This window comes from Eublepharis macularius, chromosome 15, assembly GCF_028583425.1.
Source record: "Eublepharis macularius isolate TG4126 chromosome 15, MPM_Emac_v1.0, whole genome shotgun sequence".
Lineage (NCBI taxonomy): Eukaryota > Metazoa > Chordata > Lepidosauria > Squamata > Eublepharidae > Eublepharis > Eublepharis macularius.
Window position 1 is genome coordinate 29,693,412 of NC_072804.1, and position 15,485 is coordinate 29,708,896.

The 15,485-nt window shown below is 46.7% G+C and overlaps 1 protein-coding gene across 2 annotated transcripts in view; it reads right to left on the reverse strand.

The window, feature by feature from the left end:
* Positions 1-7,910: 7,910 nt before the first annotated feature.
* Positions 7,911-15,485, reverse strand: part of EXTL1 (exostosin like glycosyltransferase 1) — an 80,910-nt gene continuing 73,335 nt past the window's right edge. For both annotated transcript variants that reach the window (XM_054999250.1, XM_054999249.1), the window contains 4 exons: positions 14,428-14,514; positions 11,249-11,409; positions 9,059-9,230; positions 7,911-8,440 (listed from right to left, as the gene is read on the reverse strand). In XM_054999250.1, coding sequence (XP_054855225.1) covers positions 8,252-8,440; positions 9,059-9,230; positions 11,249-11,409; positions 14,428-14,514 — 609 coding nt within the window. In that variant the 3' untranslated portion in view covers positions 7,911-8,251. The remainder of the gene's footprint in view (positions 8,441-9,058; positions 9,231-11,248; positions 11,410-14,427; positions 14,515-15,485) is intronic.

Sequence of the window (15,485 nt, forward strand, 5' to 3'; positions counted from 1 at the left end):
CAACCTTGTAAGATTGTGGGGCCTAGGCTCAAACAGTAGCTTCCCAAATTGCACATTATGTGAGATAAATGTGCAGAATCTTCTTTTAGAGTGCTGATTCTATATTTATTTATTTATGTGCTTCATTGATTGTCCACTTTTCTTGTGGAGACTAGAAGCAGGTTACAGAGTTAGAAAACAATGTGGCTGCATGCATAGCTCTTTGTTTTAACCATGTAACAATCTTGTGCGGAAAGTAAGGGAGAGCATGAGTAAGAGAGATTGCATATGCAGCTGGCCTAAAGCTATCCAGAAGTCTTAATGGATGGCTGAATGGGGATTTGAACCTGGTTCACCCTCAGCCTTAGTCCTACCTTCTGCCCACACCACCACACTGTCCTGCTTTGTTCAGTGTGCCAACATGGCTGTTTTTCTGAAATCTCTTCCCTCCCGTGATCTACATCTTGTGATACAGATGATAGCTGGGTGCTTTTAACCTAGGCTCGAGGTAACTCCTTGGCAAGACATCCCTCTGGAAGGAGTGTTTTGTTCAAGGGCTGTGTGCAGAAGAAGCAAAGATGTGCAGAGCCTTCCATCTGCACGTGGGGTGGGGTGTGTGCTTGGAGAGTCCCAGAGAGAGGTCAGCAAGCCACACAGTTGCCTGAGGCAGCATCATGTGAAAAACGGCTTCGCATTGGCTGAGATTTTGCAAGCAATAACTGACAGCTGTGGAAGGATCCTAGTTGTGGAATGGCTGCAGCTGCTCTGACTTCATGAGGGGAAGGACCAAAGGACAGCCCTGGAGAAGAAAAGGTTGGGCGGTGATCGGAACGCCAGCCAAGGCCCAAGGCTGCAGCGTGTTTGTGGATGAGGCAGGTGGGTTTGCACCAAGGCTTTGAGGCAACGCTTGGCTGGGTCTTCCTCATTTACGCCAAGCCACGAAGCCTCAGTTGTTCCTTTCACACCATAGGGAGGGAGCAGGGGCCGTGCCAGCAGCACCCCTACTTCTCCCTCCTGACTGGAAACGGCCTCCTGGCATGTGCAGAAAGCATGTCCTTCCCCCAACTAGGCTGAAGGGGAAGACATTCTGGTCATGTGGCCTTTTTTGCTTGGCAATAAGTTCGAAATAAACAAAAGGAAGCCTGCCTTTGCACAATAGGCGCCTGAGTGATGGAATTTGTTGCCACACAAGTGGAGAATGAACGGCTGTCTGCTTACGTCAGTGGCTTTCAAACATTATGTCCACAATGCTTATGGTCCTCAACTTGTGGTCTGACAAACCCTTGAGTGTCTGTCGCAGAAGATCTTGGGACATCTTTTAGGCCACCCACAATTCCTATGGAGCATTGGTTGGGAGGGGGGCAGGCAGTGCTCTCTGGGCCAAGCTAGAAGTGACAAATTACACTTGAATGGCACATGAACAGACTCACATGTATTCCTCCCTGTTCACTTGTGCTCCATTTGCACTCCATTTGATTAAGTGGAGTGCAAGCGAACAGGGAGGAATACATGTGAGTCTGTTCACTTGCCATTCAAGTGTAATTCGTCACTTCTAGCTTGGCCCTCTGTCACTCTGAATGAACCGAAGAAGAGCCCAAAAATGCATCCATAAATTGATAACAAGGATTTGATTACATCTGCATTTATGGATTAAGAAACATGAACAATAGAAAAAGGGGGTTTGTGACTAACCTAGAATAAGTGTTGTTGTTTTCTTTTCCCTTTCCCTTTTAATTATATAGATATATGTATTGTTAGTGTGTCGTGTTTAGAATTGTGTTTTTTTTCTTATTCTCTATGTTTATTGTTTATTATGTTATGGTGTATAGTTTATAGTTTAAATAAAGAAAAATTTTAAAAGGAAGAATGCATCCTATGGCTGCACATGGTGGGTGGGTTTTGTATTGCTCCGTAGTGGAGGCCATGCTGTTTCCTCAGGAAAGCCCAGGTTGCATCTTTTCACTGGCAACCTTCTGAGGAACCCCAGAATTCCCTGGAAAACTAGTGCTTGAAAACCACTAGTGTAGAAAGCTTTTAAGAAACCAGAAATATACTTGTGGTGCCCCTCTGTTTATTCAGTGGTGCAGTTACGCCATTTCAGATTGGGACTGGTCCTAGGGTTGCCAGCTCCAAGTTGGGGAATTCCTAAGGGGTGAAACCTGAAGAAAGAGGGGTTTGGGGAGGGAAAGGACCTTGGCATGGCATAATTCCATAAGAGTCCATCCTGTAAAGTAGCCATTTTCTCCTGGTGAACTGATCTCTGTGGCCTGGAGACCAATTGTAATTCGGGGGGATCTCCAGCTACTGCCTGGAGGCTGGTAACCCTAACTGTTCCTGTTCCTCCTCCCGACCCCAGATGATAATATATACTTCAGATGCACCTGGCCCTTTGAGAAGGCGCCAGATACAAACCCATCTAAATTATGGTTTTGATTGCATTGCACTGAGTTATGATGAAGACAACAAACCATTCTGGGCACCTTGCAAGAAGAAACATGGCTAATAATACTAGATCCTTTTTTTATTGTAGTCCAGTTCTTCAGCATAAATTGCTTGCTGAAAGGCCATAAATGGATATTGTAAGCAAACAAGCAAGGTAGGAGGTGGAGGGTTTGCATGAAGTTAGTAGTTCTTTTTAAAATGCCAGCAACTCTGAGGAAATGGGAGCAGGTGGGGTCTAAGCGAAAATCAATTTGTCCATCAGTCTACGGCGGTACAGCCCAGGAGAGATGCAAGTCCAGAGACTCTGAGCGAATGCTGTGCTTTATTCTGTGATGTACTTTAATTTATGGCCTCATCCATTTTTCCAGAGGGTAGGAGGGCGATTCAGCTTCCCTCCCACAGCCCAGAAGTATATCTGCTTTATGGACACCACAGCCAAGCTGCCTTGCAGGAATGATCGATTTTATTGCAAGGTCCAAGTGGGGTTGCTCAGGAAGAAAAGCCATGTTATTTATGCCATGCTTGTCAGTGCTGTATTTATGGTGTGGCAGATTCCCCTGGCTGCTTATGGAATGATTGCTTGGAAAGAGACTTGGCTTGATTGAAGAGTGATTTCTGGCCCTCCTGGGCAACCCCAATTGGCTGTTGTTTTTCAGAAGGAGCTTAAGCGAGTGTTTTCTCCTTGTCCCCGGACCACTGCCAGCGAGGCCCTGAATCAGGGCAATTTTATAAGGAAGTGAGTGGACACAATCACCCATCTGTGCCTGGGGGAGGCAGTGGGTATACTGCGGCCCCTCGAGTCTTTAATGTACTGATAAGCAATCAGGTGATCTGCAGTCACTATTAATAGACACCCCCTCTTAATTATCTCTACAAACTCTTTCAAGGATCTAAAGCAGTGCTTAGTGGAGAGCAAGGCTTTGGTGCATCCATTGAAAAGAAACTTCTTTCTTCTTCAGAAGAATGGACCATCAAATCCAGTGTCTTGCTTCCCCCAGGAGGCAGCTAGATGCTCTGGAAGAGCCACAAATCAGGGCCCCGTGGCCAAATGAACGAGGGTGTGCCCGGCTTTTTGGTTTTTCAAGAGGGGTTCCTTTTATTAATTTTTTGGTTAAATAGAACTATAAGATCAATAGGAATAGATTTGTCTCCTTTCATGTGATTTGATTTCTGCTCTTAGGAACTTAATGTAGGCTTTTAAAGTTCTCTGTTGTGAATATATGTAATCATTTGTAGTTTGGGTAAGCTTATAAAATTAAACATTTCCTAACCCCCACCTCCCCAGTCCTCCAGCAATGGATATTCAGAGGTAACATCCTTTGGCCTTGAGGGTTCCTGGCTCATAACCATAGATGGATTTCTGCTCTCTATTAGTTTGTCTAATCCCTTTTTAAAACCATCTAGCTGAGAAGCCCTGAATATATATTATGGTGTGGATTCTCCAAGTTAATTCTGTCTTGCCTGCAGCATTTTGTGTGTCTGTATCTACAGATCATTTCGAAGCAGTGCCAGTATTTTGGGAGAGGGCAGGGGGTTTGCTGCTAAAGATCAGTACACAGAGCCAGTAAGAAAGCAACCACAGAGTTGATAGCTCCCCTCTTCTCCTTTGAGCTTAGCAGACAGCAAATGTCAGCAAGAAATTTAAGTGATTTTCTTCCCTGGGAGAAAAAAAAATTCCACTTACTGCACTTTCCACACAAACCTCCCTAAACTGCTCCCCGCCTGTCCCAGTTGCTGTGCTTCTATGCCTATCTTGCCTTAATGGTCACCGCACTGGAAGGTGGTGTGGACAAACTTTCATCTTGCCTAGGTCTTTTTAAAAATTTTTAATCCTGAGTCCGCTGAAATGTTATACATTTACACAGCCAGCATGTTGACTCAGCATCACGTTAACAAGAACGAAGACATCATTCATTCATGTTAAGCAACCCAAGTAGGAAGTCTTGCTTAAGAACACCAAGTGCCTTGCTGCAGACCAGAGTCCACCTAATCCAGCGTTCAGACAGGACAGCCCCCTCCCCCAAATAACCCACTAGCTCTTTTGCCTTTGATCTACAGAGATCAGTAGCAGAGAGTTTAAGACAGGCTGATGTTAGCAGACTCAACTGTTATTAAAGGCAAGGAAGCAGAAAGGAAGTCTACAGGCTCCTTGCCTGGGTGGAGCATGGGGCAGGTTGTTAGCCTAGGAAGGCCTTGATTCAAACTTCCCTGCTTCCAAGAAGTTCAATGGATGATTTTGGACCAGTCACTCCCAGCCTAACCTTCTTCACAGGATGGTGGTGGTGGTAGAGAGTACCCTCAAGTCATAGCTGACTTGGGGTGACTCCTGGTGGGGTTTTCATGTCAAGAGACTAACAGAAGTGGTTTGCCATTGCCTGCCTCTGCAACCCTGATCTTTGTTGGAGGTCTCCCATCCAATTACTAACCAAAGCCAACCCTGCTTAGCTTCTGAGATCTGACAAGATCATGCTCACCTGGGCTATCCAAGTCCTGATTCAGAGGACATAAAATGGGGAGAAAGAAGAAACTCTAAAGGAGACTCTGTACAGGGGGAGAGGTGAAAATGAAGTTTCTAGACCTCATGGATTACGGCAGTAGTAGATACCTGTGAAATGCAGCAGTTCTAGGCACAGGATTTGGGATGCCTTTCTGTAAATGTTTTATATTTTCTTCCTTAAAGCACATCTGGCCCTGGCTTCAGTCTTCTGGATCTTCATGCCTAGAATTGATAGACTGGCTGCAGCAAACCACATGAGCTCAGAATGGAAAAGTTCTTTCGAGATTACCCTACCTGCGGCTCTTTGCTGCCAAAACCTCACAAGGAAATGCTCTTGCTGAGGCATTACTTACAGATCCTTTCTCTTCCTCCAGCTTCCCTTCTCTTCTAAGCACATCATTTTTTCACAGCTTCTTGCTATAAACCAAAGCCTGCCATCAAAGCTTCAGCATCTGCACAACTGCTTTCTCCCCTGCCCCTTCTTTTGCTGGAGGCCAGCACTAAACCAAAGATTTTGCAAATGGTTCATTTTCTCTTGAGCCAATTATCATGAATTCCACTGCAGTACAAATGGGATGGGGTGTCACTTGAGAGGTAGATGGGAGCCCAAATTGCATCCCTAGAATTACATTAACCCCACCTCCTCATGGGCATTTTCCCGTGTAGAAAACAGGAAACCCCTACATTAAAGGGGAATGTCCATATGACATTGTGTTCATTCCAGGCACGACTCCCGGGGCTTTCCTCTGTAACCCAAAGAGGAGGAAAGCTATTTTAATCTGGCTCAGTGACGAACCTTTGGAGTGTTTGCATAGGTGTGCTCTTGTGGACACTCCCTCCATTGCTGGTAGAGCAATTTCCCCCAATCTGTGGGTCGTGAAGCCTCTGAAAGAGGATCCCAAGTTCTTGCAGTTTTATTGATTTGTGTGTGCTTTTTTAAAAAAATGGGTCACCATACAAAATATTTGGAAACCACTGCGCTAGATGGAGGGGGTGGACCTCAAAATGGCACAATGCAGCTCACTGCCCTCTGCCGCCGCCACCCCTTTTAGTGTTTTAAGGAGCTTTTTCCTCTATCCAGTGCCAAGCCACACTGTAGCATTATTGTACGTATCAGCAGGGAAAAGGGGTGGTGGTTTCAGGACTATGGAAGTGCCACTGTGATTACAGTTGTATCTGTGTGCCTGTGCCATTTTCTGGCGTTTCCATTTTTTTCATGTCCCCTTGTGTGAAAGCTATCTAAAAACCTGAAGCATAACTCCACTGCTTCGTTCTCCTGCACAATCTTAATTGAAAATAACGGGCGGTGCACAAGATCCTAGCAGTACATTATTGGCCGATTGATGGTGGGGCAGAATTGCCCACTGGCAGGTACCAGGCCTGCGCCTGTCTCTTGGAACAAAAATGTGATGCAGAAATCAGCACATGGAGCTTTGGGGATGTGAAGTGAAACCTGCCCCATGCAGCAGCTCCGAAGCAGGGTGTAGATGCCAATGTTGGCTACCCTGCAAGGCTGAACTTCATCCCCTTCAATGGCACCCAGCAGCCAGAGCCAACAGTGTGTGTTAAGAGTGTCATCCTAGAATCTGGGAGGCCTGGGTTCCATTCCCTACTCCGCCACGGAAGTTCACTTGGTGACCTTGGGCCAGTCACATACATTCAGATCTAACCTATATCACAGGGTTGTTGTGAGGTTCAAATGAAGAAAGGGGGAATGTTGAAAGCTACTTTTGGAGCTCCAGTGGAGAGAAAAGTGGCGTAGAAATGAAGTAAATGAATGAATCCAAATGCTTCACCCTGCCTCGTACAAGGACTGCCTCTAGCAAGGAGCGGTGGGGAAGATACAGAACAGGAATTGGAATGAGGCTAGCGTACATTGCTCAACATTGATGGCTGCAACTTGGCAAGGGTTTCCTTTCTCTCTCTCCCCCCCTCCCCTCCCCTCCCCTTTGCCAGTGTGCCCCATTGTGCAAAGTAAGAATCTCACACAGGCAAAAACCAGAGAATGAGGATCATCTCCCTGCTAAAGGGAAAGAATGCAGATGGAAATTATGTACTCTTTTTTTTAATCCAAGAATTGCCAGATTCTTGGGGGGGGGGAGGTACTGTTATGCTTTTAACAGCAGTATAAGCTTACATTTCAAAGCATCCTTAGTCATCACTGCTTTTGTATGCTGGGAAATGCTTAACCAATTGAAATCTGGTTTGTCACATAGTTCCTCAGGATCACCCTCACTTGTGAAAAATTGTAGCACCTCTGAGCACATACAAAGTCTTATTTACCTGTAGCTGATTCTATCCCGCCCTTCCTCTAAGGAGCTCTGGACTGTGTGCAGGGTTCTCCCATCTCATTTATCCACACAACAACCCTGTTTGGTAGGTTAGGGTAAGAAAGAGTGTCTGACACAAGATCACTCGGTGAGTTTTATGGCTGAGTGAGGAATGAGATTTGAACTCAGATCTCAGTGTGGCACTCTGACAACTGCATCACACTTTCAATGTCACTTTTTCCCAAGGTTCTTTTTTTTTTAAGGATTAAAGAAGTTGCCTCATACCAAATGAGGCCATTGGTCCAGCTAGCTGCTTTGACTGGCAGTTGCTCGCTGAGGACTCAGGCAGAGAAATTACTTGTCCAACACCTGCTGAGGTTTAGCAATAGCAGGGGGCTGAACTTGGGACTTTCTTCATTTAAACCATGTGCTCTGCTATTGAGCCACAAACCTAGGTGGTACTGAGTCCTTGCACCTGTGCAAAGTGCCCCTCACCGAGGTAATTTCTTTTTCAAAGATGCATCTGCTAGAAAACGGAAACCACAAAGAAAACAAGGACCACATAAGCTTTTTCCAGCTGAAACCCCCCCTGCCAACCCGTCAGAAGGACGGCATTTTGGTCAGTTCGATACAAGGTGGTCCAGGATAGAGACCCTGGCTCTTTCAGGAAAAATGGTTGGTGAATAAGAGGAGACCAGTTAAAAACAAGCAAAGAGAGACTGTCATTTCCTGCAAACCTTTATTTGTACTGGTAAAACCCAATAAAGACTGAACATTCAACTGGCATATCCACAGATTACCAGTGGAATGAGTTTGCACCTCTCAGAATCAGACGGCTCCAGGGCAATTCCCCACTAAGGAATGCAGTCTGCAATCTTGTGAAATGACTGCATCCAAAGCCTGCAACAGACCAAAATCCAACAGGCCTCATTCAGACAAGTAGGCAGCAGATCTGTCCAGCTGTGCAGCCGTGCTGGTAGCTTGTATCCAGTAGGGGGCGAGCTTCTTCTGTAAGTGCTCCTCTGCCGGCATCCCGTCCCCGAGAGGTTCTGCTTCTCCTGGGCTAGTCTCTCTCCAAATGCCGGTATTTTTTGCGCAGCACAGAAACCTGGTCTTTGAAAAGCACAGGGTCCAGACGGAACTGAGAATGCACCAGAGGCATGTATCCAAACCAGGCTGCAAACTGGTTCACACACTCCTGGCGCTGGGAGAAACGAAGGTTCCCGTTGGAAGGAGTAGCGTTCTTCTGCAGCTGCAGAGATACAAGCAAGGTCACCGGGGCAGAGAAAGGCTTCAGACGTTTGCTGAGCATCAACAGCAAACTGTACGAACTGCTCAACTAAGATCGCTTTGGTTGTTTTTTTTAAAGCCTAAAAGGAGTCCCAGGGCAGAGGCTAAAACGACCCATGAGCAAGCATGGCTGAGCAGTCCCTAGGGGAGTGCAAGCCAGCCCCCTGGGGTCATCAATCTCAAATTCAGCCTCTTTTACCACTTTCCATGTTGCCCAACTGCCTTGGATCTAGGGTTACCAGCCTCGGGGGCTGGAGATCTCCTGGAATGACAACCAATCTCCAGATTACAGAGATCAGTTCCCCTGCAGGAAAAGGCTGCTTTGGAGGGAGGATCCCATGGCATTATAGGGCTGAGGCCCTTTCCCTCCCCAAGCCCTGCCAGCCCCCGACTCCACCACCAAAACTCCAGAATTTCCCAACCTGGAGCTGACAACCCTACTGGGAGATGCTCACAGAGAAACGTATCCCATGCTAAAAGGGTAGCGTCTAAAAAGGACCCCACAGAACACCATAACATGGAACCAACCAGCCCTTGTTCCTGCTTTTATGCCCCTTGTTGACCCATCTGAGCTCAGTACCTGTGGCAAGGGAACGTCCCTGTGCTGTTTCTTCTGGGTCACTTTGATGGGAGGTAGTTTGGTGACGGCTGAAACCAGGAAGTTCATCAATATGTCCTCGCAGTTGGCGATCTGATCAATGAAGTTCCTTATTCTAGCAGGCAAGTAACTGGTAAAGAGACTGTGATAATATCTGGGGATGGAAGGAGGGGGGAAAGAGAAAGAGAAAGAAAAATGCCATTGTTAATGTTTTGTTCAGGCCTGGCAGTCCAGGGGGGACAAGACGTCTGTGGTCCTCAGGCCCAAATGGTATCTTTTCACAGTACAAATCTTGTAAACATTTAGTGCTGGAAACTTGTTACAGGACAGCCTTTGTCTCAAAGCAATTTGCATAATGGGGGGAGGCAAAGTAAGGAGGGGGTAGGCCCCAAAACCTTCCATGAGTCTAATCAGACTTTCTCAGCCATAATGACCAATTGCCACTGACTGCAGAGTTGCCAGATTGCCCCCCGCCCCCCAAAAAACTGATGCTGTAACTTTCAGCATCGCCTAGTGAGGTTGGAGAATCTTTCCTTTCATTCAGTCAACTTTGTTTTCCTATCCAAAGGCCTGCAAGAAATGCAGGCAGCATACATTCTTCCCATCCTCCATTTGATATTCACAACAACCCTGTGAGGTACGTCAGACGGAGAGAGCAACTAGCCCAAGATTGCCCCGTGAGTTTCATGGTCCAGGACCTAATTTCACATGACGTTTTCCTTCCTCCTTAGATCTTGGCAATCAGGCATTCACTGCAAATGCCATGCTCCAAAAATTCCAAGGTGTGCAGGGACTGATTCACACTAGGACTGTGGCATGCATGGACTTTTGTCCCTCCCGCACATTTTCCCTTACCTGCAACAACTCCAGGGGGAGGACAACTTTTTCCCAATGTGCCAAACAATGTGCAGCCAAATGCAGCAAATACCAGTCCCTGCCTCCACCCCATCCTGGACCATATCAGATCAGGCAATCCATAGGTGGGACAGTTTAAGCATCCGCTTTCCACATGCTGCGGCCCTGATCTGGGCTGTCCCCACCCCCATGTGTCTGGTAATTGAGTTCTCAGCCAGGAGCGCTGGGCATACACCTGAGGTAAGGAAATGGAACAGGTAATTATGCTCTGAGTGAGGATTTGAACTCAGGACTCCCAGGTCTTAGTGTGACATTCTGACCATTCCACCATACTGGGATATGGGCGGATGAAGGGGGAACTGGCAGGAGTAGCGTTGGCTGTGGAGTGGCTTGTTTGACTGTGGCTCAGGGGCGAGCATTCAGGATGTGACCTGGCCACTCCAACCTCCATGCGCCAGCCTAATACTCTTCCAAATGTCCTCTGAAGGCAATACATTATCCACCGTGTATGCAGGTTTCCTTCTGACTCTTCTGAAACTGCTGTCTGTCAGCATCACTTGATGATCCATGTTGTAAGCCCTGCTCATAAGTTAACACCGAAGGCACACACAATCAGCATACACCAGATTATTACTTGTACATGCACTGATTGATCCTCATGTTATGTCCAACATATGTACAGTTCAATGTGTGGTTTAAACCCCACTCCTAATTTAATCTGAAAAGCAAACGCATGTTGCCTTTTTCTTACAAACAGATGTGTGCATGTAACATGAAGGTTGCCTGTGTATTCCTCATAACATGTGGACAGGGCTTTGAGGGGAAAGAATGCTCTCTATGTACTCTTTCCACCTGATTCTTGATTTTGAAGACTACATTACGACCCCCATAAGGGTGTGTGTGTTTGTGAATTACAATAACCCAACCTAACTAGAAAGGTGCTCCAACCCCGAATGCGATTTTAGGTTTTCCCTTTCCCTTCTTTTGCTTGAGGTGAGGGTGAGTGATTGAGCAACCAGAACTGCACCCAATACTCTAAATGTGGGTGTGCCATCAGTTCATACAGATGTACATGTGAATCTTTTGTGTAAGTTGAATATCTTGAATAGTAGTTGAAATAATATAAACAGAAATGATTCGGATGCAGTTTTGATCTTGTGACCAATTAGTAAGTTGTGGTGGGTTTCTTTTATGTTTGTTTGTTTGTTTGTTACCACAACTCTCCCCCCTTTCTTTGCTATCCGTTCATACAATGGCATTGTGATGCCTGCTTCTTGTTGTCTGACCCAACAGCAACCCATTTCCAAGGAAGGGCACCTGTGGTAGAACGCTGCTGCGGTGAGGACCATGGAGAATTCATTAGTCCACTTGGAGGTGTAACTCCATTGGTTCCGGCTGGGATCCCAAAAGTGGCTGCGCATGGGAAAGCCGACGATCCGGTCAGGGAAGCTTCTCCACACTATAAAGGCAAAGTCAACCTGCAGAGCCATGGAGGGTGTGGGGAAAGGACGGACACACCAGCCATTAAAGAAAGACAATGTATAAATATGACCTCTACTCTACTTATTGGCTGCAATCTTAAGAACACTTCTGTAGCAGTAAACCCCACGGATTGCTTAGGATTACTTCCTCAAGAAGACTTGTAAGGGTTAAGATGATGTTCAGGTTCCTTCTGTGTTTTCTTCTTTCGCAAATGCAGCTGCTGGGATTACTTTATCAAGTAGGAAAGTGGCACAGGGGAGGAGAGAGGGCCTCTGAACCCCCTTCAACCCCTGGTGTTTTAGCACTGGAAAAAGCTTCCCTCGATAAAAGCTGCTTCTGAACACATGATGTTGCCATGTGCTGTATCAGCCTATTGGTCCACCAAGGTCAGCCCTGTCTACTCAGAATAGCAGTTGCTCTCTGGAGTCGCAAGCCAAGATCTTTCACATCACCTATTGTCTGGTTTTTTAAAAACTTGAGATGATGGGGATCGAACCTGGGACCTTCTGCATGCCAAGCAAAAGCAAATTCTCTACCACTGAGCCATGGCCCCTCCACTGGTGTGTGTGTGTGTGGGGGGGGTTACAAGTACCTTTATGTTTTCCCTAGCAGAAGTAAAAGCAACCCAGAGGTGGCTTTTTCAGTAAGAAACATGCTCATCTTTTCATGCACATGGCATTTTTAAAGGGGCAATGCGTAATTTATATTTTTGAAGCAGGATGACTTCTAGAAGACTGGTCCTCTTGCTTTTCCCCACCATCATAATACAGGAGAAGAGAAATGCAAGCTACACTTCTGTACATGGTGGTGGGGACTGGCTGCCTACTGATGCAACCTCAAGTATTCCTTGAGGTTCCTTGCCAGTTCCTGGGGGCGGGGGCAGGGAGGAGAGGGAAGCTGGCATGCCTCTAGAAAAAAAATACCCTCTGCCCCACCCCAACTGCATTACTCATCCAAGCCTTTTGTGAGAAAAGGACCTCTCCCCCACAGATCACCACTCCCTAACACAATTAAATGCCAGAGCATCAAATCTCAGGCCCAAGGCCATTCTGCCTGTCTGGCATCAGAATCCCATTTACTGGGAAGCAATGGTAGGCTGGGTTCTGCTGGGCTTGCGTGTTGGGTGTCATGCATGCAACAGCACTGTAAGGAACAAGCCTGGGTGAAGAAGCAACCCATGAGGCTGAACAAGAACGGGTGTTATTGAGCCAGTGAGTTATCCAGCAGGTGTTGGGTCCACGGCCTAGCTTACTGCTTTTGCACCAGAAACCATGAGAAGCAGGTAACCCTGGGGTCTGTTTTCAGGGCCAGAGATCAGCCTTGGAACCCTTGAAGGGGGAATAAAAATCTGATGCCTCTCCTGAACATGCACAGAGCGTTTCTGCTTCACACTCCATAGCTTTGATCCTATCCATATATCATACCCATATATACCTGGGCTTTAGCAGATGTCTGGAATTTTCTTTAGGCAGTTAAACTGGTATACTTTGGAGTATGTAGTATGGACAGACCTTGTCTCTCTGCTTGGCTTTCTGTATTTAAGAATTTTGCCCTCAAGGACAGCGGGAAGCCCCTGCAGGAAAGGGGCGTGTCCAGACGATGGGGTGCCTGATCTGGGCATGACTTGCCTGGCTCCCCTTCCCCCCACCACTTTGTAATCTGGAGAACACATAACCCTCATTTTCTGCGGGTACTGATTCAATCCAGCTAAGGTCATGTTCAATGTAACATTGAGTTCTGGGATTGCTTTAAAAGATGGATTCTATTTATTTATTAATTTGCAAAGGCTGCCTTTTCGAACATGAGAACAGCATGAAAAAATGCTACCCTGAGCTGCTTTAACCCCCTGAGCAGGGAGGAATACATGTATTTATGATGTACAGTTTCATCCTAAGGATTATAGAGCCAAAGGAGTTAGCCGTGTTAGTCTGTAGTTGCAAAATAGTAAAGAGTCCAGTAGCACCTTTAAGACTAACCAACTTTATTGTGGCATAAGTTTTTGACAGCCACAGCTCTCTTCGTCAGATGCATCTGACAAAGAGAGCTGTGGGGCTCTCAAAAGCTTATGCTACAATAAAGTGGGTTAGTCCTAAGGATTATTTCTGAAAACAACTGCAGTTCTGGTTATGGCTTGATAAGGGATGGTACTCTTCTGAACAACAAGAGCTTGTTTTAGAATGAGAACATCTATGGCTTAAAATACATTATCAGTGGATAATTTATTCTAAGAGGAAAGGTGGCTTGGCAGAGGTACCTGGCCCACCCTCCTCTGCCCAGCCACCTTTCCTCTTGGCTGACAGCAAATTTTTGGGGGGTGCTTAAATGATTCCAATGGCATTTCCATTTATCTACTGTCATTCTCAGCATGGATTTGCAGTTGGGTGGGCTTCACGTATATCTTAAGGAAGTTGTTATTTATTTGTGCTGTTATTAGAAAGTAAGAGCTTCTGGGTGGGGAGGGGCGGAATCCCCCGCTATTTGTGTACATTTTAATGCTAACTACTCATACTTTCTAAAGTACAGGCGGGTGTTTGGGGTTGGTGACAGGGCTCTAGAACTTTCTATTAGTTATGAGGCAGCCACTGATCCTTCTTCATCTCTTTGCGGCCTCCCCACCCCAATATATAGCGACCCTCGCCCAGTGAGGAACATCACTGACCCCCAGCAAAGCAGAGGGCCAAGCTACAAGGGACGAATGACACTTGAACGGCAAGTGAACACACTCACTACGTGATCGAGTGGAGCGCAAGTGGAGCGCAAGTGAACAGGGAGGAATACACGTAGTCCGTTCACTTGCCGTTCAAGCGTCATTCATCACTGGTAGCTTGGCCCTGAGAGCAAATGCTCCCAAATGGCTCCCCCTTGGCCCTTCTAGATTTCACACTGTAGTGAGTTGACAGGGCGACTGGGCCTAGACCCCACCCCCAGAGATGGCTGCTCTTTGATTCATATGTCCCAGACATTCATACGTGTGATGGATGAGACGATTCAGGGGCCTCAGAGCAATGCCTCACCTCACCGGTGGAAAGGCTGGTGTGTTCATCGAGACTTAGCACCGCATCGGTCTCAATAGCTGAGTAAGGCAAAAACCGGTCGCTGACCTTTGAAGAAGAAAGAAGGAAAGAGGGCTGTGAATGGGCAGGGCAGAAAACAGCTTTATCCTCAGAACTGCAGAGTGCTGCTTCTCTCTGACAGGCAAATCCATCACCAAGTACAGAAAGGTGAACAGAGCCTCGGCAAACCGGTCTTCTCCTGCCCTCTTTTGAGATTAGGTATATAGTTGAGCTGCTCAGCAATAACTGGAGCTGCCTGCCACAGTCTGCAGAACGGAGTCTCCAGAGAATTTAATTTTTTCCTATTTTTAAAAGTCTGTTTCAAATCCCCATTAAGGTTGCCAACCTCCAGGTGGGCCCAGGAAATTTTCCAGAATTACAGCTGACAAGAACATAAGAAAAGCAGTGGTTCGCCTAGTCTAGGATCCTGTCTCACACCGTGGCCAACCAGTTACAATGGGAGGCCAAGAACAGGACATAGCGGCCATAGCTTTCCTCAGAAGTTCCCCCTCCCCCCCCCCCTGGCACGGATCTTCAAAGGTTTAATGACTAAATGTGGATGTTCCTTTTAATCACCATGGCTAGTAGCCCCTGATAAACCTGTTCTCTATGAATCTGTCTAATCCCCTTTTAAAACTGTCTATAGCATGACTACAGATACTGGAGGGAATAATAATAATAACAATAACAACAACATTCAATTTATAGACTGCCCTTCAGGACAACTTAATGCCTACTCAGAGCAGTTTACAAGGTATGCTATTATTATCCCCACAACAAACACCCTGCGAGGTGGGTGGGGCAGAGAGAGCGCTGAGAGAGCTGTGACTAGCCCAAGGTCACCCACCCGGCTTCAAGTGGAGGAGTGGGGAATCAAACCCGGCTCTCCAGATTAGAGTCCCTCACTCTTAACCACTACACCAAAATGGCCACTTTGGAGGGTGGACTCTTTGGCATTATATCCTGCTGCACTCCCTCCCCTCTCCGAACCCCACCCTCCCTAGGCTTCATCCCCATAT